The 22,822-nt window shown below is 56.3% G+C and overlaps 8 protein-coding genes across 8 annotated transcripts; 2 read left to right on the top strand and 6 right to left on the bottom strand.

Annotated features, from left to right (window-relative positions):
* Positions 1-388: 388 nt before the first annotated feature.
* On the top strand, positions 389-1,482 carry TRAVEDRAFT_44009 (uncharacterized protein; the record flags this gene model as incomplete). Its single annotated transcript, XM_008036782.1, has 2 exons — positions 389-1,340; positions 1,403-1,482. The coding sequence occupies 2 exons, from the start codon at positions 389-391 to the stop codon at positions 1,480-1,482; spliced, it is 1,032 nt and encodes a 343-aa protein (XP_008034973.1).
* A 582-nt stretch (positions 1,483-2,064) lies between these two features.
* Positions 2,065-3,444, top strand: TRAVEDRAFT_116050 (Aldo/keto reductase; the record flags this gene model as incomplete). Its single annotated transcript, XM_008037058.1, has 5 exons — positions 2,065-2,291; positions 2,346-2,427; positions 2,485-2,709; positions 2,768-3,295; positions 3,349-3,444. The coding sequence occupies 5 exons, from the start codon at positions 2,065-2,067 to the stop codon at positions 3,442-3,444; spliced, it is 1,158 nt and encodes a 385-aa protein (XP_008035249.1).
* Positions 3,445-3,708: 264 nt separating this feature from the next.
* TRAVEDRAFT_116703 (AP endonuclease) lies at positions 3,709-5,694 on the bottom strand (the record flags this gene model as incomplete). The annotated part of the gene is made up of 8 exons (XM_008037059.1): positions 3,709-4,102; positions 4,241-4,365; positions 4,464-4,499; positions 4,621-4,755; positions 4,798-4,912; positions 4,969-5,052; positions 5,109-5,276; positions 5,327-5,694. 8 exons carry the CDS (start codon positions 5,692-5,694, stop codon positions 3,709-3,711), a joined length of 1,425 nt encoding a protein of 474 aa, XP_008035250.1.
* A 347-nt stretch (positions 5,695-6,041) lies between these two features.
* On the bottom strand, positions 6,042-7,331 carry TRAVEDRAFT_116011 (uncharacterized protein; the record flags this gene model as incomplete). The annotated part of the gene is made up of 1 exon (XM_008037060.1): positions 6,042-7,331. The coding sequence occupies one exon, from the start codon at positions 7,329-7,331 to the stop codon at positions 6,042-6,044; it is 1,290 nt and encodes a 429-aa protein (XP_008035251.1).
* Positions 7,332-7,634: 303 nt separating this feature from the next.
* TRAVEDRAFT_115348 (UDP-Glycosyltransferase/glycogen phosphorylase) lies at positions 7,635-9,654 on the bottom strand (the record flags this gene model as incomplete). Its single annotated transcript, XM_008037061.1, has 9 exons — positions 7,635-7,947; positions 8,008-8,078; positions 8,134-8,247; positions 8,307-8,393; positions 8,446-8,663; positions 8,793-8,903; positions 8,960-9,167; positions 9,228-9,402; positions 9,467-9,654. The coding sequence occupies 9 exons, from the start codon at positions 9,652-9,654 to the stop codon at positions 7,635-7,637; spliced, it is 1,485 nt and encodes a 494-aa protein (XP_008035252.1).
* Positions 9,655-10,340: 686 nt separating this feature from the next.
* TRAVEDRAFT_69608 (uncharacterized protein) lies at positions 10,341-12,834 on the bottom strand (the record flags this gene model as incomplete). Its single annotated transcript, XM_008037062.1, has 11 exons — positions 10,341-10,392; positions 10,449-10,727; positions 10,792-10,844; positions 10,897-11,663; positions 11,720-11,823; positions 11,878-11,966; positions 12,023-12,165; positions 12,239-12,372; positions 12,423-12,499; positions 12,551-12,745; positions 12,811-12,834. The coding sequence occupies 11 exons, from the start codon at positions 12,832-12,834 to the stop codon at positions 10,341-10,343; spliced, it is 1,917 nt and encodes a 638-aa protein (XP_008035253.1).
* Positions 12,835-13,903: 1,069 nt separating this feature from the next.
* On the bottom strand, positions 13,904-16,845 carry TRAVEDRAFT_69609 (uncharacterized protein; the record flags this gene model as incomplete). The annotated part of the gene is made up of 13 exons (XM_008037063.1): positions 16,736-16,845; positions 16,653-16,671; positions 16,388-16,590; positions 16,134-16,328; positions 16,006-16,082; positions 15,839-15,948; positions 15,625-15,776; positions 15,482-15,570; positions 15,324-15,427; positions 14,478-15,268; positions 14,372-14,427; positions 14,040-14,312; positions 13,904-13,967 (listed from the first exon to the last, which is right to left on the bottom strand). Exons 1-13 carry the CDS (start codon positions 16,760-16,762, stop codon positions 13,904-13,906), a joined length of 2,160 nt encoding a protein of 719 aa, XP_008035254.1. The 5' UTR covers positions 16,763-16,845.
* Positions 16,846-18,297: 1,452 nt separating this feature from the next.
* Positions 18,298-21,049, bottom strand: TRAVEDRAFT_44015 (uncharacterized protein; the record flags this gene model as incomplete). The annotated part of the gene is made up of 12 exons (XM_008036783.1): positions 18,298-18,352; positions 18,427-18,699; positions 18,761-18,813; positions 18,865-19,631; positions 19,685-19,788; positions 19,841-19,929; positions 19,984-20,144; positions 20,204-20,322; positions 20,373-20,449; positions 20,506-20,700; positions 20,758-20,966; positions 21,022-21,049. The coding sequence occupies 12 exons, from the start codon at positions 21,047-21,049 to the stop codon at positions 18,298-18,300; spliced, it is 2,130 nt and encodes a 709-aa protein (XP_008034974.1).
* Positions 21,050-22,822: the final 1,773 nt, after the last annotated feature.

A 22,822-nucleotide genomic window follows, 5' to 3' on the forward strand; every position in this document is an offset into this window, starting at 1 on the left:
ATCTCGGGCAGCTGTCCACACCGCATCGCCCTTGCCTTGCCCCTCAGGCTCGCTCCAGGTGGGTACGCTCTTGAAGGCCACATCGACCTGACGCTCACTTCGAGGTTGGGGTCTGCTTCATATATAATTCCATCAGATGGAACCGATGAGCGAGTGTCCGTGGTGCGAAATGCCGGCAAGGAAACTCAGGCGTTGCTCTCGATGCAAGAAGGCTACTTATTGCAGCGAGAAATGTCAGAAGGAAGCTTGGCCCTCTCATATCTTCAAGTGCCTTCCCGGTCAGCCTATCAACACCGCCTACCGCCTCTATAAAGCGTGCCTAGGAGACCAGATACCCACGGACGAGGAAACGAGAGAGGACTATGGGTTCGCGAAGGCTGCACGCACTATGGGCGGGACATCTGGGAACATGCTCTGCGGATTGTTCAAAGGACTTTTCCTCTACATCTCGATCCCGCCGAAGGAGGTGCATCAGTGGAGGTTGGAGGGCCGGCTCGTGCAGGGAATCAAGGACGCGTTCGAAACCATCCCCCCAACTAATAGAGGCGGATACTACCCCTGGTTTCTGGAACACCAGTCCGTCTTGGAGGCTGAGGTCGCCGACGATGAGCTCATCCTTGACCATGCATCGAACATCACCCGCACCGCCTGGATCATGACCGGCGGATCTCCCAGAGATAGCCTCAACGTCATCGACACCAAAATCCGCGGTCTGCCCCTGTCGCGACAGACCTGCCACATCCTCTACCGAGGCCTTTCAGCCGGCGGACACCCCAATCCAATCCAAGACGAGTGGATCGACTTCGGCTTCGTTGCCACTTTTAACAGCACGGAGGAGCGCGACCTCGGTGTGGCATACTTGGCGCTCATCAGAGTCTGCACATTCGAGGAATTCTGCACCGCGCATGAGTCCTCCTCGATCCCGGCTCTCTTCGAGCGCTATGGTCTGCAGTGCACTCGGAACTTCCGCGACGTCATGGCCCACTCACCGTACACGCGCAAGTCCGCCTGGAACCTGAAGCACTACGTGGACCAGCTCAATGACGGGGCTCCGAAGGACGATGCTTCTCGGGCTACCCCGGTGCTGATTCCTTCCGTGACCGCTGACTACGGGTACATGAACTGTCGAAAGGACGGGGACACAAAACTGCTGGACACCGCGTACAAGCGCTACTTTGCCCATCCTCGAGCGGATCCTATCGCCCTCCATGAAGCCTGCATTCACGGAAACCTCCTCACGTATCTCACACCCTTCGCACACTGGAAGGCCTCCCAGAAGAAGGCTTATACTCGCCTGTTGAAGAACCCGTATCCGCTTCCGCAGCCTTTTGAGTACGCTGGTGCGCATGTTCTGTCAGCTTCGTTTTGTTCTTTATTTTGCTGACTGCTTCGCGCTTCTCAGGCATAACATGTAACGGAAACGTTACCATCTACCTCGGCGGCCCCCCAGGCCCTGACACAGCTTCGACGTCGACGGCTTGATTTTTCAATCAGTCCACACTATACATGGTGTCCTCAGTCGTCTACGCGGGCTCGCTTCCTCGTGCCGCTGGTGACCAAGTTCTGGAGAAGCTGGAGTAGTAGGAGAAGGTTTTTTGATCAGTCAGCACGGGCGGGCTTGGCATGAGGCGTCGATGTCGGGCTCGGGCGGCAGAAGGATCGACGCTGCTGCAAGATGCAGCCGCCGAAGACGGTCTGATTGGTACGCTTCGCACATTATGGCCTTTGACTCGCTCCCGCACGACTCCTCAATATATACGCGCGTGTAGCGCTGTGTCCTCAGTGGCTGCTGCGCCCGATCGGAGTCATATGCATTCCTTCTTCCCAGACCGTCCTGAATAGGCATTGGGTGAGAGCTGGGAGTACGTTCACGCCTACGCTGACACATAGAATCGACGGTTCCGTTCCCGAAGACGTTCAGGCGGCGACGCCTCGGACACTCTGTAAAGTCTTGGGTGTCGAAGGTATAAAGGCCCACTGAGTAGCGACGCAATTTGCCACACAATCTCACTGCTCGCCGCCCCTCTCTAACTATACACTTCTTTCAGATCGTACACAGATATCATGGCTCTCTACGGCGCACCCCCAGAACCTGCCACCCTCCTGGGCCACTACCGCAAGCTCGCGCCACGCGCCGCAATCCACGTCTCCCCACTCTGCCTTGGAGGCATGAGCATCGGCGACGGGTGGTCGAACCACGGGATGGGCTCCATGGACAAGGCGTCCTCGTTCCGCCTACTCGACGCCTACTTCGACGCCGGCGGGAACTTCATAGACACCGCGAACATGTAGTAAGTATCATGGTCTTGAATAGAAAACGGTTCTCACTCACAGCTCCGGTTTAGCCAGGACGGCTCGTCTGAGAAGTTCATCGGGGAGTGGCAGGAGCAGCGGGGCATCCGCGACCAGCTCATCATTGCCACGAAGGTCAGACACCCTGGTGATCTCAATGAGTCGTGGCGCTGACACTTCGCCTCATCGTAGTACACAAATAACCCATTTCGAGGGGTAGACGCGATCGCGCAGAAAGTTAACTACGTCGGCAACAACATTAAATCGCTCAAGCTCTCCGTGGACGAGAGCCTCAAGCGGCTCCGCACGGACTACATCGACATCCTCTACGTCCACTTCTGGGACCAAGAGACCGACGTCGAAGAGCTCATGGACGGCCTCCACACCCTCGTCCTCTCTGGCAAAGTCCTCTACATTGTACGCCCCGCTCTCACACGCCCCTTTCCCCGTCTGTCTCCCACTAACCTACCCCCAGGGCGTCTCGGACTTTCCCGCCTGGCTCGTCGTCAAAGCGAACGCCTACGCACGCTTCCACAACCGCACGCCCTTCGCGATCTTCCAAGCCGCCTACTCCGTGCTCGCGCGCGACATCGAGCGCGAGATCCTGCCCATGTGCCGCCACGAGGGCCTCGCGCTCGCCGTCTTCGGCGTGCTCGCGTCCGGGCACATCCGCACGGACGCGGAGGAGGCGCGCCGCGCCGCCTCTGGGGTCGGCGGGCGCACGATCATGGGCGCCGCGTGGGAGCGCACGCCCGAGGAGCGCGCGGTGTGCGCGGTGCTCGAGCGCGTCGCAAGGGAGGTGGGGGCGGGCGAGAATATCGGCGCGGTCGCGATCGCGTATGTGATGCACAAGGCGCCGTTCGTGTTCCCCATTGTGGGCGGGCGCAAGGTCGAGCATCTGTTGCAGAACGTGGACGCACTCAAGGTCAGCCTGACGGAGGAGCATATCAAGGCGATCGAGGCTGCAAAGCCGTTCGATATGGGGTTCCCCGCAGGGATCATTGTACGTGCCTGTTACTTGCACATCGTTTGTCGAGGCTGACCACCTTCCTCTAGGGCAACTACGGCAGTATACCCTTCTTGATATCTTCGCAGGCGAAGATTGAGCCTCCGAATCTCCTTCAGGCGATCTCGCCTTCGAGAACTGCGTAGAAACCTTCCAACTATGTCCGTAAATGTTCATCGGCGTCGAACACGCACGGGAGAGAAAATGATGGGTTGCGAGGGTAGACGCAGGTCGCTCAGAATCTGAATCGTTACGCAGCATCGCATGCACGTTGCAACTGAATGTATCTTGTTCAACAATCAGAGTCCGACGAGGCGTGCGAGGGGTCTGATAGCGAAAGGCATTGCACTCACCTGTATATCATCAGAGCATGTTGTACATAGCCGGTCGGATACGGACCGGAGCGGCTCTCAGTGCGCGGATTCACAACAACTATCATCATCATCATCCTCCTCTTCCACCTCGACTTTCTTCTTCGACTTCCGCCCAGACTTGCCGCCCACCACTGGTTTCTTCCCCTTCGCATCTCGCACCTTACTCGCCTTCACCACCGCCTCTGCGATCTCCGCCCGCATCTCCCCTATCTCCTCCTCCCCCACCTCCTCCGCGCTGCGCCTAGCTAAACGGTTGAGTACCGCGACCTCGGTGCGCCACACGCCCATACCCTCCGTCGCGAGGCTCTCGCGCGCCGCGGCGCTCGATCCGGTGGGCACGTCGTATGCGGGCGTCTCGAGGACGAGCGGGATGTCGCGCGTGCGCAGGTCGCTGAGGATGTGCGCGAACGTGCGGAGGCCCAGGTGGCCCCTGCGACAGATACGGGTGAGTACTGTGTACTGATTGTGGAAGCCAAGTCCATGCTATGCCGTTCCGAGTCCACATGCGGGTTACGCGGTGCACGGAGGGGCGATCGTACGGCAGAGGCGGAATGGGGGAGGGACGTACTGGCCGATGTTCTCGTGCCGGTCTTTCTTGCTTCCGAGCGCGCCCTTGGAGTCGTTGAGGTGCATGCCGCGGAGGTAATGTGCGCCTACCTCGCGCTCGAATTCTTCCACTACGCGTGGGGGCGTCTGGATTAGCAGCAGTCGGGATGTATGCGGCGGCGCGACGCACTGGTCTGTCTATGTCAAGTTAGTATATAGATGAGCCTGAAGCGTGCAGGCAGGACGTACCTCCAGCCTTCGAGTGTGGTGATGTTGTACCCCTACACCAGAAAAGGATTGAACGAACGTCCCCATACGGTAGGCAAGGTAGGTATGAGACTTACTGCGGCGTACATATGGCCTTGAAGCGATTTAGCAGGGGGCGCATGTCCAAGACCCCACATACGGGAACTCACAAGTGTCCAAACAGACGCCTACTCGGGTTTTGTCACTGACCTGCTTGATGATGCCACCCAGGTCCGAGAATCGCGAGCCGATGACGTTCCCTGAGCCTGCTTGGCAGCGACGCACGCAACACTCAGTAGGAAGCTCCTGCCTGAATACCGACGGAGGGCGTACCATGTTCTCCAATACTATGACGACGCTGGCCGTCTCCGTGTGTGCACGGTTGATACACTCAGCTATGAGCGCAAGGGACTCTTCTATGGTCCCAGCGCCGACGGTAGAGCCCGGGCTGCATATAGTTGAGTAAACGATCTTGCCAGAGCGCGATCGAGTCCGTGGACGTACTGGAAGTTGTATAGATGCAGCCCTAACTGCTCGCAACGCTTCAAGTCGTCCAGGAAACACGTAAAGGACTTTTCGCGCTTCTCACTGCGAGTTTGCGTTAGCTCCCGAGTACATAGGTCGAGGTCTACCCTAAGACCAACCTATCGGGATTGCCCAAATTTACGAGGTAGCTGCCGTGCGGGAGGATATGCGAGGGCGAGTACCCGAAGGTCTTCATGCGTTCTTTGAACTTCGCTATCGACTCGTCCTTGAGCGCGTCGGACTCCCATTTCCGCTGAGATTTGAGGAAGATGGCGAACGCGTTCGCACTGTGTGAGTGAGTCAAATTTTGCGCGTGAACGAGCGACACCGTACATACCCCACTGAGGCCGCGTTGATAATAGCGTTCTCCACGCCGCCGGCTGAAGAGACGTGTGGGCCAACCTTCCACGCACTAGTCGCTCGGACGGAGAAGTCGTCGGGCTTAGGCTCAGCAATCGGACCCTTTTTTGTCCGACGCTGTTTTTCCTGCAAGGGTGTCGCTGGGTCTTTAGCAGCACCTGTGCGGGCGCGTTTGGTAGGGCGAGGATTGGCGTCAGCATGGAGATTAAAAGGCGAGGACAGCGAGCTGAGAGAGGAGCCAGAGGGAGATCGAGCCCGTCGGCCATTTGCAGTGTCCTTTGAGGAGATCAGAGATGTCGAGGCGGTTGGAGTAGCAATGCGTGTGCTTCGTCTGAGAGCGGCCATCATCGTCCACAGACAAGCTCGAGCCTGAGCGTAAGCGCGTGTAAGGCCGGGCGTGTGACAATGTGTCATAGAGCACGTGCTTGTGATGACTCGCGTTCAAACCTTGCCGCGTAGCATCGCGCTCGCTCCTTGTTTTAACCTTTCACCATCTCGATACATATCATCCCCTCATAATCCCATGCTTGGCACGCAGAAACAGTAGCGTTGACACGCTGCGATATCAAGTATACGTCGGCTTTAGCAAAATTTCGCTACCTTACACCGGGAGCAGGATATCTTGTTACTGAGCTTGATATCAACCAATGGCCACCCCTTCAAGTATTCTTGTGAGTCATTCCCAGCGTCCATCATGATAAAGTGCGTGATTTATGCATACCTTGCAACTCTCCGAGGCCCGCCAGGGGATAGGCGTTCTCCAGCAGCCGTTTGTACATCGCCGTCTTCGGCTTCAGCTTCACGAACCCCCCAATGTAGTCCACCAGAGCGCCCCGGATGCATGCTTTGTGAAGGTCCAGCGGGTTCACGTGCGCGTGCGCGAAGTACTTCCTGTACAGCTCGTCCAGCAGCTTCGCCTCCGCCGTATCTCTGCAGTTCATCAACCCGTAGTCCGCGTGGACGGCCTGGTGCGGAATCACGGGCGGCGCGGAGGGCTCTGCGCACAGGAGCCGGTCGATGTACTGTTTCAAGTACCACACGGACTTGAACCGGCGCGGGGACGCGGACATGACGTCCCGGAGGAATGTGGCAGACGACGAGGTGAGTCCACGAGTCATGTATACTCCGTGCGCTTCAGCCAGATCCAGCATGGTCGATCCATCGTATGCGGCACAAAATTCGACGAACGAGCAACGTCCGACGAGCTCGCGGTACGCCCCGCTCACTCGTATCTCCTCTGCCTGGTGCATGGCAGCGACGAACCCGAAGGACATCCAGTGGTGAACATTTGGCCCAGGGTACGTGCCGAACGCCAAGAGCCGGTAGAACTGGTGGCAGGCCTGGACGTGATTTGGCAGCGCATTGATTTTCGCATGGATGGTCTCCACGCTGTCACTGGAAGACCCGCCCGTCTGGACCCACGCCCTGCGGATGGCATCTGTGCTCGCCAGCTTCACAGACTCTTCCGCCTCCTTTTTGTCTGCTGACGAGCCGTCCAGGATGTTCTGATGCTCCAGGAACCACTGGAAGTATCCGCCCTGCGCTTGCGGTGGAATGCGCGCGAACTCCGCCTTGACCGCCTCCACCATCCTGCCCTCCGCCTGCCACTTCTGCACTTCCTTCTCGGGGACGTCCAGGTAGCGAAACACCCCGATCCACAGACCAAGGAGCATGCTTTGTGCGCGCCCACCGACGAGCTCCTCGGCCTTCTCGAAGCCAAAGTCCCGCCGCGTCTGCACGTGCACCGGGATGAGGTCCTCGAAGCATGCGCGGGAGAGGTAGTATGCGGTCGCGATGGGACGCTTGGGGTTGCAGTCGAAAATATGGCGTCGCCAGTGTTCCTTCTGACAGACTTGGCTGCAGTACCACGCCTTCTTGCAGCCGGTGCAGCGTTTGAGGGCGGTCTTGCTGACCTCGTTGTCGCAAAAGTTGGCGCAACGCGGCGTATTGACTACAGGTGGTACTAGTACAATCAGTATCATTTCTCCTCTTCTTGAAGTCGGCGTCGCTCGGACCGCTGACAATCCAACTCACCGTCGTTTGTAGCCATTCTTGTCGAGTGCACAGGGACTTGGAAGACAACCAGCGAGTGGACTGCTACCGCAGCACACGAGGGGAGGCGCTTGTAGCCAGAAACGAGGCTCCACCAAGTCGGGCGTTGTCCTTCCCAATCAAATAACACAAACTCTATCGTCGCATCGCTCTACAGTCATGAAACTCTACAGTCATTGACCAGCATTTCTGTCACCACAGCACGCCTCTAGCGTGAGCCCCAGTGCCCGCGCTCACAAACCATCCACAAACACCTCTACGTCCCGCCTCCCCGCACCGCCCTCCGCCCACGCGCCCTCGAGCGTCCTGCGCACCCCCTGCAGCCGCGCGCGCTTCCCCTGCCCGTCCGCGCCAAACGCGCGCGCGAGCACCCCGCGCAGCTCCGCGCGCACGGCGTCGAGCGTCCCGGCGGGGGTGCGGCCCGTGCGGTAGATCGGCGTGAGCCCGGTGCCGTTGCGCACCTCGAGCAGCTCGTACGCGACGTCGAGGTCCTCGGAGAGGTGGATCGCGTTCGTCGGCTGGTCGACGACGATCGGCCATACGATCCTGGCGAACGTTGGCAGCGTCATTACAACTATTTAGGTAGGGCAAAGAGTGTATGCGCACATGGGTACTCCGGCGAGGATGCATTCCAGCACGGTGTTGTGGCCGCCGTGGGTCAGGGCCCAACCAGTCGCCTACAGAGAATCCAAGAATCAGTATACGAGAGCTCGCGTGGACCGAGATGCATACCTCGTGCGCCAGGACGGCTTGCTGCGGGACCCACTGCGCGATAAACGCATGGTCGTACGCCTGAAGCTTCTGCAGGAGATCCTCGGGAAGCTTCGCACTGGGGTGGGTGAACACCTGCAATGAAAGTCTGTGTCAGTACTCAGATCGGCACCAGCTCTGCGAGGACGACCTACGAAGGGGACGCCGTCTTCCATGAGGAGTTCGAGGGCCGCGACGAGCTTCGCCTGGTCCATCGGCCAGAAGAGTGTTCCGAAGGAAATCTAGTCATGCCCGTCAGACCCCTCTTTCGTGCAATCTGGGAGGACTACGCACAAAAATGACAGAATGTTCCCCCCGCGCGGCCAACTGGCTATCCAGGAATCGCAAGACGTCGCCAGCTTCCGACGCCCGCGCGACTGTCTCTACCGCATGGCTGCTCGGGACAAGCGGACCTGCGTAGGTGACCTTGCGCCCTGTCTCTGCCATCCACGCGCGGAACGCCGTCGTAGCTTCCGGATGATAGTCTGCAGCGTCGAACGTGAGGACGCCGGCTGCCTGCTTTATCACCCTGGATCATAGCGGGAAATGTAAGTCAGGAATCTGTTGCCAGAGCTCGTCTGACAGCATACCTCCCAATTCTGACAAACAGGCGGCCACAGGTAGCAGGAGGAAGAGGGAACTGCAGAACATGAGCGCGGAGTAATCAACGCGACACAGCGCATGACTTACCGACTGAGGGTGGAACTCGTAGTCGTACATCGGCGGCAGGCACGCACATTTAATCACTTCGCCTTTCGGGGCCCACACCTGCGTTTCAACAAGAGACGTCAGTCCAATTAGACCGAACGGGACAAATATAGACTCGCCTCTCGTGCGGCGTCGTCGAAGGGGATACCGTCACGTTCGGCGAGCGCCTCCACGTCGGGTATGATGTCTTTGTTGTACAGGGGTACCACGGAGTTGGTTGCGACGGGCAACCAAGCATATAGCGGGACGCCATTAGTCCCCGCCACCTTTTGCCTGTAGAGCTCGTCGTGAACCAGGATCAGCACGTTCTATAAACAAGTCAGTCCTTCGTAAGCCGGGTTTCGAGCGGTGAGGGGATGCAAACGTACATCGACGATGACAGCGCTGATTGGCGTTTCCCGCAGATCCAGTGCCTTGCGCGCGCCATCGAAGGACTCGCGGACGATACTCTGCTCGCTGCTCGCCGCGTTCCACGTTTCGATGATGCGCTCCTGGTACTCCTTCGGGTCCAGCATGTTGGTGCCCTGATCCACGGGAACGAAGCTAAGTATCCCGGATAAGCTGTAAGTGTACATCACATCGCGGGAAGAGCGCGGCGTTCGCTCACTGGATGCGAGACAGCGGCTCGTCATCGCTCGACGCGAAGTCGCGCGCTATCTCGGCCTTGACGCGGTCGTACAGGATGAGGGACACGAAGAGGGTGATTTGGACCGGGCGTAGCTTGACCAGGCGCGCGGCGAGGATGCAAAGCGGACGCGCATGTCCTAGAGGCACGATAGTCAGTCCCAGTATCATGATGCAAAGCAGACGCGGCGTGAGACTCACCCCACCAGTATACTGGACAGAGTACGATGTGCTTGGGGGAGCTGGGCATTGTCATGGTGGGTGTTCGGAAAGTTGGATTTGGGACTGGAACGCATACCTCCATACCTCCTTATATCTAGGACGCGCACAATGATTATCCAGAACGGGCGGACGCGAAGCTACGCAAGCCGCCCGAGACTCCCAAGGCCGTCCCGATCAGTGAGACACGACAAACTCGACCGGTGTTGGCTACATGTCGGGCATGGCTGTTTCCTCCGTCTTACGAGATCCCGGCAAGGAGGTCGCGCCTCGCTGAAAAGTACGTACCACAGACCTGAGACTCGGGCTGCGCTTGCTGAGGCGTTTGTCCTCCATCGCGCATAGGGAGGTCGAGCATAGGCCATGCGGAGCATCGCCACTGACCAGGAGGCATCACTTGCCGCTTACCCCATATAGACCAGTGTGCTGTTCTTCGCTCCGCAAAATCGATCAAATCCTGGAACTCAGCACCCGGGGAATCGCATAAGATTAGAACAGAGTGTACAATACCGCCGCTGACATATGAAGAAGCGCAGGCGTGTTCAGCTCATAACGGCGTCTTCTCGGGGCATACTGGACCCTCGGAAGCGTCTTGGAGCAGGAGACGCGAAATACTGTAGTAAAAAGTGAGCAGGCGTTCAGCCGACATGGGAAAAGCAGATCGAGTCTTTGGTCAGTGCCGCATCGTGCCTGCCGCGCAACGTAAGTTCAGGGTGGTAACGGAGAGGTTACTGGTGAATACTCACTTCGTCTTCATGTGATGCGCAAGCACCTGAACGTCCTTCTCGAGGGATAGACCCGTCCGCGGGCTGTTCTTTTTGACCATCCAGTAACACGTGCGACAGACGGGCTTCTTCGTGCGTGACTGGCCAAAACGCAAAGAAAGATGCTCGGCGACGTCGTCCGGGACGTCGTACCGAGGAATTATAGCCTGTTCGCCTGGGGGGAGGAGCTTCAAGCATGCCGCCGGCCCACTCAAGTAGTGGTTGTTGGTCAACTCCCGCTCAGGACGGAAGTTGCGAGGGCTAAGAATGGTGGTCAGAATACGAGCTCGGAGTCCCATGTGGGACTTGTGCACAATGGACGTACCGGTCGCGCAACATGAACTGATACAAAGCTATTTCTTTGCTGACATGATGTATCTGTAGGACATGTAAGAAGTTATCGCAGCGACGAAAACAAAAGGACACTGACCAAGCCACCCCAGCCGTGCTTCTTGATCTCCACGAGGCGCGGGTGCGCACAGAGACACGTTAGCCGTCCTTCGTGAACCCAGCTATCCATCTGCACCATAGACGTATCCTCCGGCAGACCGAGCGCGGTGAGGGCCGTTCTGGTGCGTAACTGCCCAAACGGCATCGCACTGACCCAAGGGAGGCTCGATGGCCATCCGTAGGGCCCTCGCCGAAGGTCAACAGGTTCCTCAATCGGCCACTTGTCGTTCCATTGAAGAGTTGGGTGCTTGGCGCGCCAATGTGCGCATATATCCGGCGCTGAGGCGGCAACTGTGTGAGAGCAGCGGTTGCATAGGAATAGCGAGGACGCCTTCGCGAGCTCCGCGTCGATCTGGGCCATGTCGTACGGGGGCATTGCCGGGGTATTGTGGACCTCGTATTGCTCACGATGCAGCATCTCCATCAAGTCGTGCTTTATCTGGGATGCGGACGCGCGGACGGCATGCGTGATGCCTTCTTTGAACACAGAGATTCGCTTCTCTGTGACCACGATCTTCGCGTCGTTCTCTGCGAGAAGTTGGTGGACAGCGGGCAAGACGCATGTGTCGTGCCAGTTGGGCGCAAATTGCCGATCAGAGGCGGAGAGAATGGACTGTAGAAAGAAGTCGTAGAATAACCGGAATTCAGCGCGGCGTTCGGCAAGACGATACTCAAAGATGGCCTGGCGATCGCCTTCACGCTTCTTTTCGATGAGTATACGAAGCTTCGGCAGCACGGTCGTCCAAACTATGTGAAAATTTGAGTTTATTGGAAGAAACGCAAGAGTTGAAGGAGGGACGTACTTCGCTCTGTGAGTTTCTTGGGCTGGTCGACGATGTTCTTCCACGCACGGTCCTCCGGATAGTCAGTCGTAGTGTAACCGAGCTCGCCCAGCCTTTCGAGAATGCTGTCGGGGGGTCGGTTATGGCAGCAATCGGATTATAGAGGAGAGCCAACTCACGCGGCCCTGCGATCCGCACGCAAAGCATTTTGATTAGCATACTTCTCCGCGTCGCATCGGTCAAGCCACTCCAGCACAGACACAGCATGCTATAAAACAAAGATCAGCGTGTCAACTGACATGAGCCTAGTGTTGCACGGCTCACGTTTTGCATCGCGGTCACAAATTCCCAGCGTTCCTCGAAAAAGGAACTCAGCTCGCCAGGCGCGGTCAAGGACAGAGCCTCATCAGCAATGGCGTAGCTTTCGGGGGTATAATACGTCCCGACCGTATCATTTGACCTAGCATCTGCCACCCCAACCGCTAGGTCAGCATGTAGCATGTTATACGCCTAGCAGTGCAGCCAATGCATGTTACGAACCAGTCTGGTAGTGCTCATAATACCCCAGGAAGGACCTGCCACAGAGCGATGGCATAATTGTTCGTACCTCTTCGGGAAGCTGGACGCCTACGGAATCCTGTATGGCTGCATAAATGGTGACCCATGCCTCGAAGCTTTGGGTAGTCAGTAAAATATTGCCGAAGGGGAGTGACGGGAGGCTTACTTGATCTTGAAGCACGGCGCACATAAACGGACGCACGCTGTATAATCAACCTTTGTCGATCGTGCGTTACCACAAGCCTGCGGGATTTCTATCAGCTAAAATGACATGTCATAAAACAATCCACGTACAAAGCAGTATTGGTCGAAGAGAACTGCAGCATAGCGCGGTTCGGGGTAGTACGGCGGGCACGGCGGGACTCCCGGCACATTTCCAAAAGCGGCGCGCCACAGGCTACGGGAGTTTTGAGTCATGAGCAACGAGCGAAAGTGCTTTGAGGAACGGGACAAGCGAAGGAGGTCCATAGGATGGAGCATCCGTACGATCTAAGAGCAGGTGGTTAATATTCAAGTTTGGCCATGCTAGCCACAAGTTTCGCATCGGTGCATACCTCTAAGAAGATGTCCATTGGCATATCTTTGAGTCCTGCGAGTCGTCCAGCACGTCCGCGAAGTATTTTAGGCTTTGGGGTCCGTTTCTGCACAGAAAGCCCTCTTGCCTCTGCCCTGCGTTGAGCCTGTTGTGCTCGACTCCCCTGATAATCAGCGACAAGAGGCTTGACCGCAAGGCTAAGAGCAACAGAGTCTACATGACGTCCGTCAGTCCATTAGCTTTGCAGGTGAGAGAGGGTGACCAACTGGGGATCCCAACCGGGGGTAAATTCGACATGGCTGCGAGAGGAAAACAAGAGAACGTTCAGGTTGGCGAGTCGCGAAGACGGAGCAGACGTACTTTTAATATGCAGGACGCATTGATGGCTAGTGCCATTGTTTGGCGCGAGACGCTGCATACGCATTGCGTCTCAGCGCATTGTGGTGGTGGCTTGCCCGGTCCACGATCAAAGCCGCGCTCGGCTGGGCCTCAGAAGATTCACGGACTCGCTATTGTGCCACATAGTAGAAGATATGTCGCGCAAGTTTGCGCTTCATGCATGTAAGAGTTACCGTACACGCGTCGTCCAAGCGAGAACATAACGCCGCGGCCACTCTTCAAGTTGGCGATCGCGAGCCACATCATCGCTGGCCTCGCAGTTGCACAGACGCAAGTTGCGCCCTCTCGCACCGTGGCCACTTCGCGGTCGTCTGGGGGCCTTGGAGAGCGGACCTGTGCGCAAGCACGTCCTTTGCAAGTAGGGTGAGTGAACGACGGCAGTGGTGACTGGCGTAGTGACGTCTAAGCGCCCTTGAAGCGCCCAACCTGAAACCGACGAGGGCAAGGGTGTGCCAGCGTCTAAATGTACGGTCCCGTAGGGCCAAGGCGTCCGAACCAGGAGTACAAATGGAGTAGCAATTCCGCAACCACAACTCCAGCGTAGCTTACAAGAACCAGAAAACTAGATTAAGGCGTAAAGTAACAGTATACAAGCGAGCGCAGACATGCGGGGAACGGAACAGAGCATATACGGGGCGGAGTCAATATTCTTACAGAGTCCTTTGGCAGTGACTCGACCAGCGAGGAGCGTAGAAAACATAGACCTTCGGCGTTCAATAGTCGTCGTCACGATAGCTGTAGAAGCAGATCGAGTTCTTGGAGAGCGCCTTGTCATGTCTGCAACGCAAGATGAGTCGAAACAATCCCCAAGTTTGACGTACCATCGCGACCAGCCGGCAGGGGACTCACTTTGTCTTCATGTGATGAGCGAGCACCTGCACGTCCTTCTCCAGGTAGAGCCCGTTCCAGTGGCTGCCATCCTTGACCATCCGGTAGCACGTCGAGCACGTGGGCTTGACGTCGTTCGCATTCAGGAGGGCAGTGACCTCCGCGACGACATCGCCCGGGATAGCGTACTCAGAAAGCATCATCTGTTCGCCCTCTGCAAGGAGCTGCAGGCATGGCGTTTCCCCGCTCAAGTGGTGGTTGTTGGCGACGTCCGGACCAAAGTAATGGCGAGAGCTGGAAACGATGGTCAGGAACCAGAGCTCCCATGCGAAGGTTGAGGAAGATGTACATACCGGCTCCACCCCGAGATCCGATGACACCATTCTATCTCCTTGCTGACGTGGTGCATCTGCATACTGCGTCAGTACAAAGAACGCCCACCAAATGAAGAATACTCACCAGACCGCCCCAGCCGTTCTCTGCAACAGCTGCAAGTCCCGGATGACCGCAGCGACAGATCAGCCTACCCTCGCGGACCCAGCTATCCATCTGCGCCATTGACGTGTCCTCAGGTAGACCAAGGGTCTCGAGCGCCGTCTTAGTGCGCGACGGCCCAGCAGGCTTCGCACTGACCCAGGGCAGCTGCGACGGCCACTCCGAGAACTTGCGGCGACGGTCGAAGATTTGCTCAATCGGCCACTTGTCGTTCCACTTGAGCGACGGGTGCTCGGTGCGCCAGTGCGCGACAATGACCTGCGCTGAGGCCGACTTGAGCGGACAGCGGTGACAGGTGAACAACGAGGTCGCCTTTGCGAGTTCCGCCTCGATCTCGGCCATGTCGTATGGGGGCATCGGCGAGTATTCGCGTGGCCCGCGAAACATCAAGGGACCCTTGGACCCATGTGTCTCGCGATGAAGCATCTCCATCAGGTCGCGCTTCGTTTGCTGGGCGGACGCCCGCACGTCGAGTAGGAGACGCGATTGAATGGTGGTGACCCGCGCCTGGGTGACAATAACAGTCGCACGGTTTTCGTTGAGTAGTCCGTGAACGCTGGGCAGGGCGCACGCGTCGTGCCAGTTGGGGGCGAATTCGCGATCCGCGTCGGAGAGCGTGTTCTGCAAGAAGTCTTCGTAGAAGGGCTGGAATTCCGCGCGCCGCTGCTCGAGACGCTGCTCGAACGCAGCTTGGCCATCGTCCACACGTTTCTGGTCGATGAGCGCACGAAGCTTCGGCAGAGCTGTCTTCCAAACTGCAGAACACATAACCTGTGAGTTGGATGGTAGGATGACGGAATGCCAACGTACTTCGCTCTGTGAGCCTTGTGGGCCGGTCGAGAATCTTCTTCCACGCATCATTGTTCGGATAGTCGTCCGCGGTATACCCCAGCGCACCCAACCTCTCGAGAATGCTACCAAGGCATCGGTCAATATGAACAGACGTGAAAGGGCCCTGCTGGACTCACGCAGTCTTGCGGTCTTTGACTGCAGCGTCTTCTTCAGCCCACTTTTGAACGTAACAACCACTTTTCCACTCCAGAACAGACCTGGCATGCTGTATGCCTCGTCAGTCGATCGATCTATGAGGATATGAGGTGCAACCACCTACGGCCTGCATCAAAGTCACAAAGGCCCGGCGCTCCTCTGCGAACGACGGCAGCTCGACGCGAGCGTCCATGGTCGAGAGCTGGTCGACGACAGCGTTCCACTCGGGAACGTAAAACGTAAGCATATTGAAGTTTTCCTGCGCGATCCGAGCCGCTATGAACCTCCAGGTCAGTCTGGCATATTGACGGTGTGCAGATAGAGAGCGAGATACGAACAGCGATCATGGAAAGCCGGATGATAGTGCACGATCGATCCGCAGAGCGTGGGCAGCAGCTTTTGCCGCTTTGGAGAGAGTTCTCGGCCTCGGTACATCTGTCTACCTTCGCTGAAACTGGAAATATTCAGCAAATGGTAACAGGAACCGTGAAAAATGAGCACTTACTTCGTCTTGAAGCATGGCGTGCAGAGTCTTACGCACGCGGTATGGTCAACGTTGGTTGAGCGCGCATTTCCACACGCCTGTGGTAATGCTGTTAGCCGATACGCTGGAGCGTAAAACAGTCGACGTACAAAGCAGTACTGGTCGAAAAGCACGGCAGCGTATCGTGGCTCGGATATGTAGGGCGGGCAAGGCGGCACGCCCGGGACGTTGCGGAAGGAAGCGACCCAAAGATGACGGGCGCTTCGCGTCATGAGAAGAGACCGGAAATACTTCGAGGACTGAGCCAGACGAAGGAGTGCCAAGGGATCGAGCTTCTTGACGATCTGAGGGTAGAAAGTTAGTGACTGCTTGCGCTGGAGATAGATGCTGTATCGTAACATACCTCCAAAAATATGTCCATTGGCATATCTTTCAGAGCCGCAAGGCGGCCAGCGCGCATGCGGATGGTCTTGGGCGTAGGGGACTGCTTCTTCACAGCGGCTCCCTTACCAGGCGAGTTTCTTTCCTTGCGTTCTGCCTTCTTTGCCCGACTTCCCCAAGAGGATACGGGCTTTGGCTTGGCCGCAAGGCTGAGCGCAACGGAGTCTAACGTCAATACCAAACATCAGTCTTCATGTCATCATGTGCATATGGGAGTGATCACTCACCGGGGATATCTGTAGCAAGCTGAGACATGGTAGTGATCAGAGAGAAGAGAATGTGAGTGTCGTTCGCGCCGAAGCGAGCGTACCTTTATCTGCTCAAGTACTGTGCGCATTGACAATGCACCTTTCGTTATGGGCTCCGGGGTACGTACTCATTGCTCAGCGAGAGTAGCAAGGACTTGCATGTTGCTATGCGCATTGCACAACGCATGCCGACGTCGGGATGCTCACTTTAGCAGACAATTGAGGTTGCCACAGAGCAGAAGGGTGCATAAGCGCCAAGTCTCTTGTTAGACACAGTGTCGACAACCGGTCTTCGGGCAAGCCATCTTTAGGATAAAGTCTTTTATAACCAAGTTCCGCAGGATGGAGCTAGTTTTTGTTCGCGGTTCGAGAAGGGGCCCACTTCGTGATGAGGCTGCAGTCCGTGCGGCGTGGACAACCAGTTCAGCGTCTAAATACGCTTACTCCCGTCGCGGATGACCGGACCGAGCCCGCCGGGCTTAGACCTTCATTCAGCGCTCAGCTCTCGGCGGACAAGTCTCTTGACGACGGCGTTCAAGTAGTCTGCTTCCACACGAACCCCTCTTACCGTAGCTGCCCATTTCGCGCTTAAGTAAGCAAATTTGATCTCCGAAACGCGTGTATAGATCTGGGCGCGTCGCGTTCTCTCCTCTCTTTGCTCTTCTTCGGACGTGCTCGAGTCTTATATCTGCTTTCTTGATGCGACATGTGCCATACAACTATGCTAGTACCTGGTATAGGTGGTTTGGCGGCGCCGAAATGTGCTCACTCCTTGGGGAGGTCCTTCGCATAACTGATTCCGTGGATCAGCCGCCGTAAGCCCAACCCATTCGCATCGCCGTGTACCGTTACTCTTACAGACTCATAATACATTTCCATGCTCCCAGGCCGATATATCAGGCACTGTATTCAGCTTTCAGCCCGGACTGTCGAGGCGATGGGTGCAGGAGCAAACGGCATACGGATTGCCATAACCGCGGGCACGAGGGCGCGCAGGCTGAACTCGGGTGGACGGAGCGGCATTCTTTTCGAAAGTTTGACTGCATGTTAGTCGCCTCTCGCCGAGTACAAGGTCCTGAAGCGAATAGGTACACAACACTTCAAGGTATGGTTGCTGCCAGGCGCAGCTAGGGTCAAATATGCTGTATCTAGGGTCACAGGTGAATTTTTAATAGAAGTAGCTGGAAAGGATGATCAACGCTACTGTTCTCTCTGATTATTACTACCAATAGACGAGCGAAACCTGTCGAAACACCCTCATACATGCGCAGAGTAATCGCAGACCTCAGGTCGAGTGGCTGAGAATGTCATAGATCTAATCTAATCGAGCGCCGGCATCTCGGCCATCACCAACCTGCAAAGCAAATTGCGAGCTACGGTCTGAGGGGCGCGTGTGGAAGCAGACCTTTACACACTCGTCCTCCCCGCCTCCAATAGAGTGTGAAAGGTCTGCCTCTGGGAGACTAGCGTTCAAGGCTTCGTGTGCAAACCGAGTCCATAGCCACATGTCCAAAGCGCAAACCGTACAAGTCCGTAGTCCTCTGGTAACAAGTGCGTTGGACTCTGTCTTGGACGCCACCGTCTCGATGATGCCGGTCGTAGAATTGCTGCCCCGGGAGAGGGTTCAGTAGCGGTAGTGGTGGAAGCATATCGACCCTTTGGAGAGTGATTTGTCGTGCCTGCACAACATGAGGCGTCAGTCGAATCCCTTAAAACGAGCACTTCAGCATAACAAGCATTACAGGGCACGTACTTCGTCTTCATGTGGTGTGCCAAGACCTGCAGGTTCTTCTCCAGGTACAGTCCGCTCCAACGAGCATTCTCCTTGACTAGCTCGTAACATATCGAACACGAAGGCTTGGTCTCGTTTCCGTCCAAGCGCAGAGTGACGTCAGCGGCGACGTCGTCTGGGATGCTATACTGGGGAATAGCGAGTAGCTCTCCCTCGGCGAGGAGCTTCAAGCAGGTCGTCTTGCCGCTCAGGTAGTGGTCGTCGATGATCCCTCCCTGTACATAGTAGCGCGGGCTACGAGACGACGATGCAGACAATGAGCGCCAGGTGCACGAGGCAAGGGCTTTGCACGTACCGATTGTAGGACATGCTGTTATGCCAATCAATCTGCCCACTGACATGATGAATCTGTATGACATATTAGACGAGCAGATCGTACTAAGAAACAGTGAAACATACCAGGGTTCCCCAGGAGGGCTCAGTGAGAGACATGAGTGTCGGATGAGCGCAGAGGCAAACCAGCCTTCCTTCACGGACCCAGTCGTCCAATTGCGCCATGGACGTATCCGCGGGGAGCCCCAGAGCTGAGAGAGCCATCATGGTGCGTGCTGGTCCGGACGACATCGCCTTCACCCAGGGAAGCGTAGATGGGCGGTCGGAGTACCTCCGGCGATGGTCGAAAGACTCCTCGATCGGCCACTTGTCGTTCCACTTGAGTCGCGGATGCTCGGCCCGCCAGTGAGCGCATATAGCCGTCGCTGAAACGGGGACCTTCAGAGAGCAACGGCGGCAAACGAACAGTGAGGACGCCTTCGCGAGCTCGACATCGACCTCAGGCATTTCCAGTGACGGCGGAGTGGTGTAGTTGCCTCTTCCGCACTTCTCGCGATGTAGCATTTCGATTAGGTCGCGCTTTGTTTGCGCAGCGTACTCGCGCACGTCAAGAACGATACGCTGCTCGATGGCGGTGGTCCTCTCCTGGGTGACAACGATGTTCGCATCGTCCTCGGAGGTCATCTCCAAGACACTAGGCAGAGTGCATGCGTCGCGCAAATTGGGGGCGAACAACAGGTCGTCCTGGGAGAGTGTGCTCTCGAGGAATACTTCATAGAAGGGCGCGAACTCAGCGCATCGTTTTCGCAGACGCTTTTCGAAAGCAGCTTGACGGTCATCCTCGCGTTTCTGTTCGATGAGCGCGACGAGCTTAGGCTGAGTAGCCTTCCAGACTTTCAAGAAATCAAGATCAATAAAAGAGACTGCAAGTTTAACGATTACGAACTTCGGTCGGTTACTCTGGTCGGGCGGGCCATAATCTTATTCCACGCATCGTTGTCTGGATAGTCTGCAGGAGTGTATCCGAGTTCTTCCAGTCTCTCGAGAAGGCTGTTTGCTCAAGTTAAGTAAACGCACGCAACGGTGCTGTTGTCACACTCACGCGATCTTGCGATCCTCACGCGCAGCATCCTCTTCTGTGTACCTTTCGTTGCGGTTTCCACGAAGCCACCTCAAGACAGATAAGTCATGCTAGTGGTTCATTGATCAGGCCACGAAGGAAGGGGATTGCATATCAAGACTTACCGTTTGCATGAGGGTCACGAATTGCTGTCGCTCTTCAACGAAAGTCCGCCGATCAGCGAAGGTTCGCAATGACGCGAATTTCTTAACGATCATCTTGAACTCGGGATAGTAGAATTTATTGGTTCTGCATGAAAACGTAGAGTTCTTCTTCGCATCCGCCGCTGTACATGAAACATTTAGCGTTCAATTCTTGGTGATGCGGAGTTCAGAATTTACGCACAGGATTTGTACTCTTCTGAGTAGAATTTCATAGTCGAGACGCATAGCGAAGGCAGAAGCTTCTTGGCGCTTGGGAGAAGGCTGTCAAGGTTGATATGCATTTCGTCGTATTGCTTGAAGCTAAAAACGGTCAGTAGAATAGACTGAGAATAAATTTACATTGAACGCACTTTGTCTTGAAGCAGGGTGCGCAGAGTCGCACACTGACCGTGTAGTTGACATTCGTCGAACGCGCAATCCCACAGGCCTACAAAAATTTCGTCAACGAGCGGACCCAAGGAGCGTAAGACAAACTTGACGAACGAAGCAATACTGGTCGAAGAGAGCCGCTGCGTAACGTGGCTCTGAAATGTAGGGCGAGCAAGCCGGAACTCCCGGGACGTTTTTGAAGGCAGAAACCCAAAGATGACGAGAGTTCTTCGTCAAGAGAATGGAGCGGAAGTGCTTGGAAGCTCTGGAGAGACGTAGCAAATCTAGTGGATGCATTTTCATGACGATCTGAGCGCATATAGTCAGTTCTTATATGCGGCGCGGGTCAGCGGGATGGGCACTTACCTCGAGAAATATGTCCACTGGCATGTCCATTAAATTTGCGAGACGACCAGCACGCACGCGAGTAGCCTTAGGCTGTGGGGGCTCCGACCGCGGAACGTACATTACCCCCAGTGGCAGCAGCTTGCGCTCCTTGCATTCCGTCTGGTATGCTCTGCTTCCGTACCATTCAGTAGGTTGGGGTCGGAGAGCAAGACTCATCGTGACAGATTCTATCGCATGTTATGAGTGATCAAATGTTGCCTAACTCTACGCCCATGAACTGACCGGGGATGGCTTTGGGGAGCAGGTTCATGGTGGTGGGGGAGGTAGAAGAACAAGTTGGGCGACTGGGACCAGCGAAGAGCGACCGCTCCCCATTGCTGCACCAGATCTGCGGATTGACAGGGAAGCTTCGGGGACGTCATATTTCCCCGATCTCGATCGGTTACTCTCAGAGCTACGCCCGCCATTCTCGTTTGCCATGAGCAGCGCAACATTGATGACTTTCAGCGTGGCAGAGGTGTTGAGAACTTCGCTGAGAGACATTGAATATTGTTTAGCTTTCCCTGGTACGCCAGTGTGCATATATTTTCAAGGCTCAAAGCGCGCGGCGCGAGAGCATTTGACATCGCAAGAGAAGTACTTACTTGTATATCGTTGTATATATCACGAAGATCTGCTTCTGCAGAGATAGACACAACCTTTAAAGTTTGCAACGCGAGAGTCATAGCGGTTGTTGGACGAGTTCGTTGGCGCCGGCGTGGCGTCGTACGCGGCAAACTGTCCGAGGAGTGCGAGGAGTGCCACGTGCGTCGTATCTACGCCGAACCGCTTCTTGAGATCTTGCCCTTGACCTTCACCACCACTCAAGTACTCACTCCCTGGGGCTTTGTACTGTATAAAACCAACCATGTGCGCTGGGAGTATGATACACTTACGTGTAATCACTGAAGATGTGTACCTTCCTTCTTATGCAGAACTTTTGGTTGACTAGCTTACGACATAAGTACAAAAGTTTCGAACTCAGGATTGTACGATCGAGGACTTCCACGCCAAGGACTATACTGAACATACTGAACACTGTCGACGAGCACATGTGGCCATTCACTCCAAGCGTGCTCGTTTGGACGGTGGCTCGCTGTCTTCGGTGTCTGTCGGCGCGTCGACTGTATGAGAAGACACCACCATAGTCACCTCCATAACTTCCTCCGAGTCTATTTCCATCGGGATTTCTCCTGTGTCGGCAGCGCTCGTCCCAGGAATAAAATTCTCCAGCTCGTGCACATCCTCTTGAGCCGCGTCGTCTTCCCTAGCAGCGCATGTTTCCCCGCTAGCGCAGTCCTTTTTTTCAGCACCACCGACCGCGCGAGCTTGATCTGGCGCACCCGCGATATCCTCAGCCTTCTCCGCCTCTTTCGCCTTCTGTGCTTTCTCTTGGGCTTTTATCTCGGCCTTCTTCCGTTTCTCCTCGACCTTCCTAGCCCAGCCCTCGTCGATCGACTCCTTCAGCATCAGCATCGCCTTCATATACTCCTCATACTGCCTCGCCGCCCGCTCCTTCGCACCCTCCCTCCCCTCCTTCGTCAAAGCCAGCTTACGCTCCTCAGAGTGGTGTGCAACGTTCACCTTCGTCACCCTATACAGCGGCTCCGCAAACTGCGCGATAGTCTTGCCGTCCGGCTCCTCCCCCTCCGCGCGCATCTTCTTGACGTCCTCGCCGATGATCCACAGCGAATTTTCGAACGAGTCGCGCATGTCCATGAGCGTCTGCGGGTGCTCGTTTCCCAGGCTGTAGTAGTAGCCGCGGATGCGCGCGGTGCAGGGGTCGCCGCGCTGGTGTCCGCGGAAGAAGAGGGCGTGCACGAACACGTAGGTGAACGAGTCGAGGTCGTCCCCGACGGTGTGCTCCCAAGGAACGTCGGAGAACGCGTTCTGGAGCTTGCGCGTTGGAAGGAAGCGCATTTTGTCCTAGGATTCGCAACGGATAGAGCGTGCGGATGAGTATTTCATGCATGCTGAAGCAGAGGTGAATTGACGTACGACGCGCACTGATTGTCTCGGAGTGGGCGGTGGCCTGTCGTACCAT

The sequence above is a fragment of the Trametes versicolor genome (genome assembly GCF_000271585.1).
Source record: "Trametes versicolor FP-101664 SS1 unplaced genomic scaffold TRAVEscaffold_3, whole genome shotgun sequence".
Classification (NCBI taxonomy): domain Eukaryota; kingdom Fungi; phylum Basidiomycota; class Agaricomycetes; order Polyporales; family Polyporaceae; genus Trametes; species Trametes versicolor.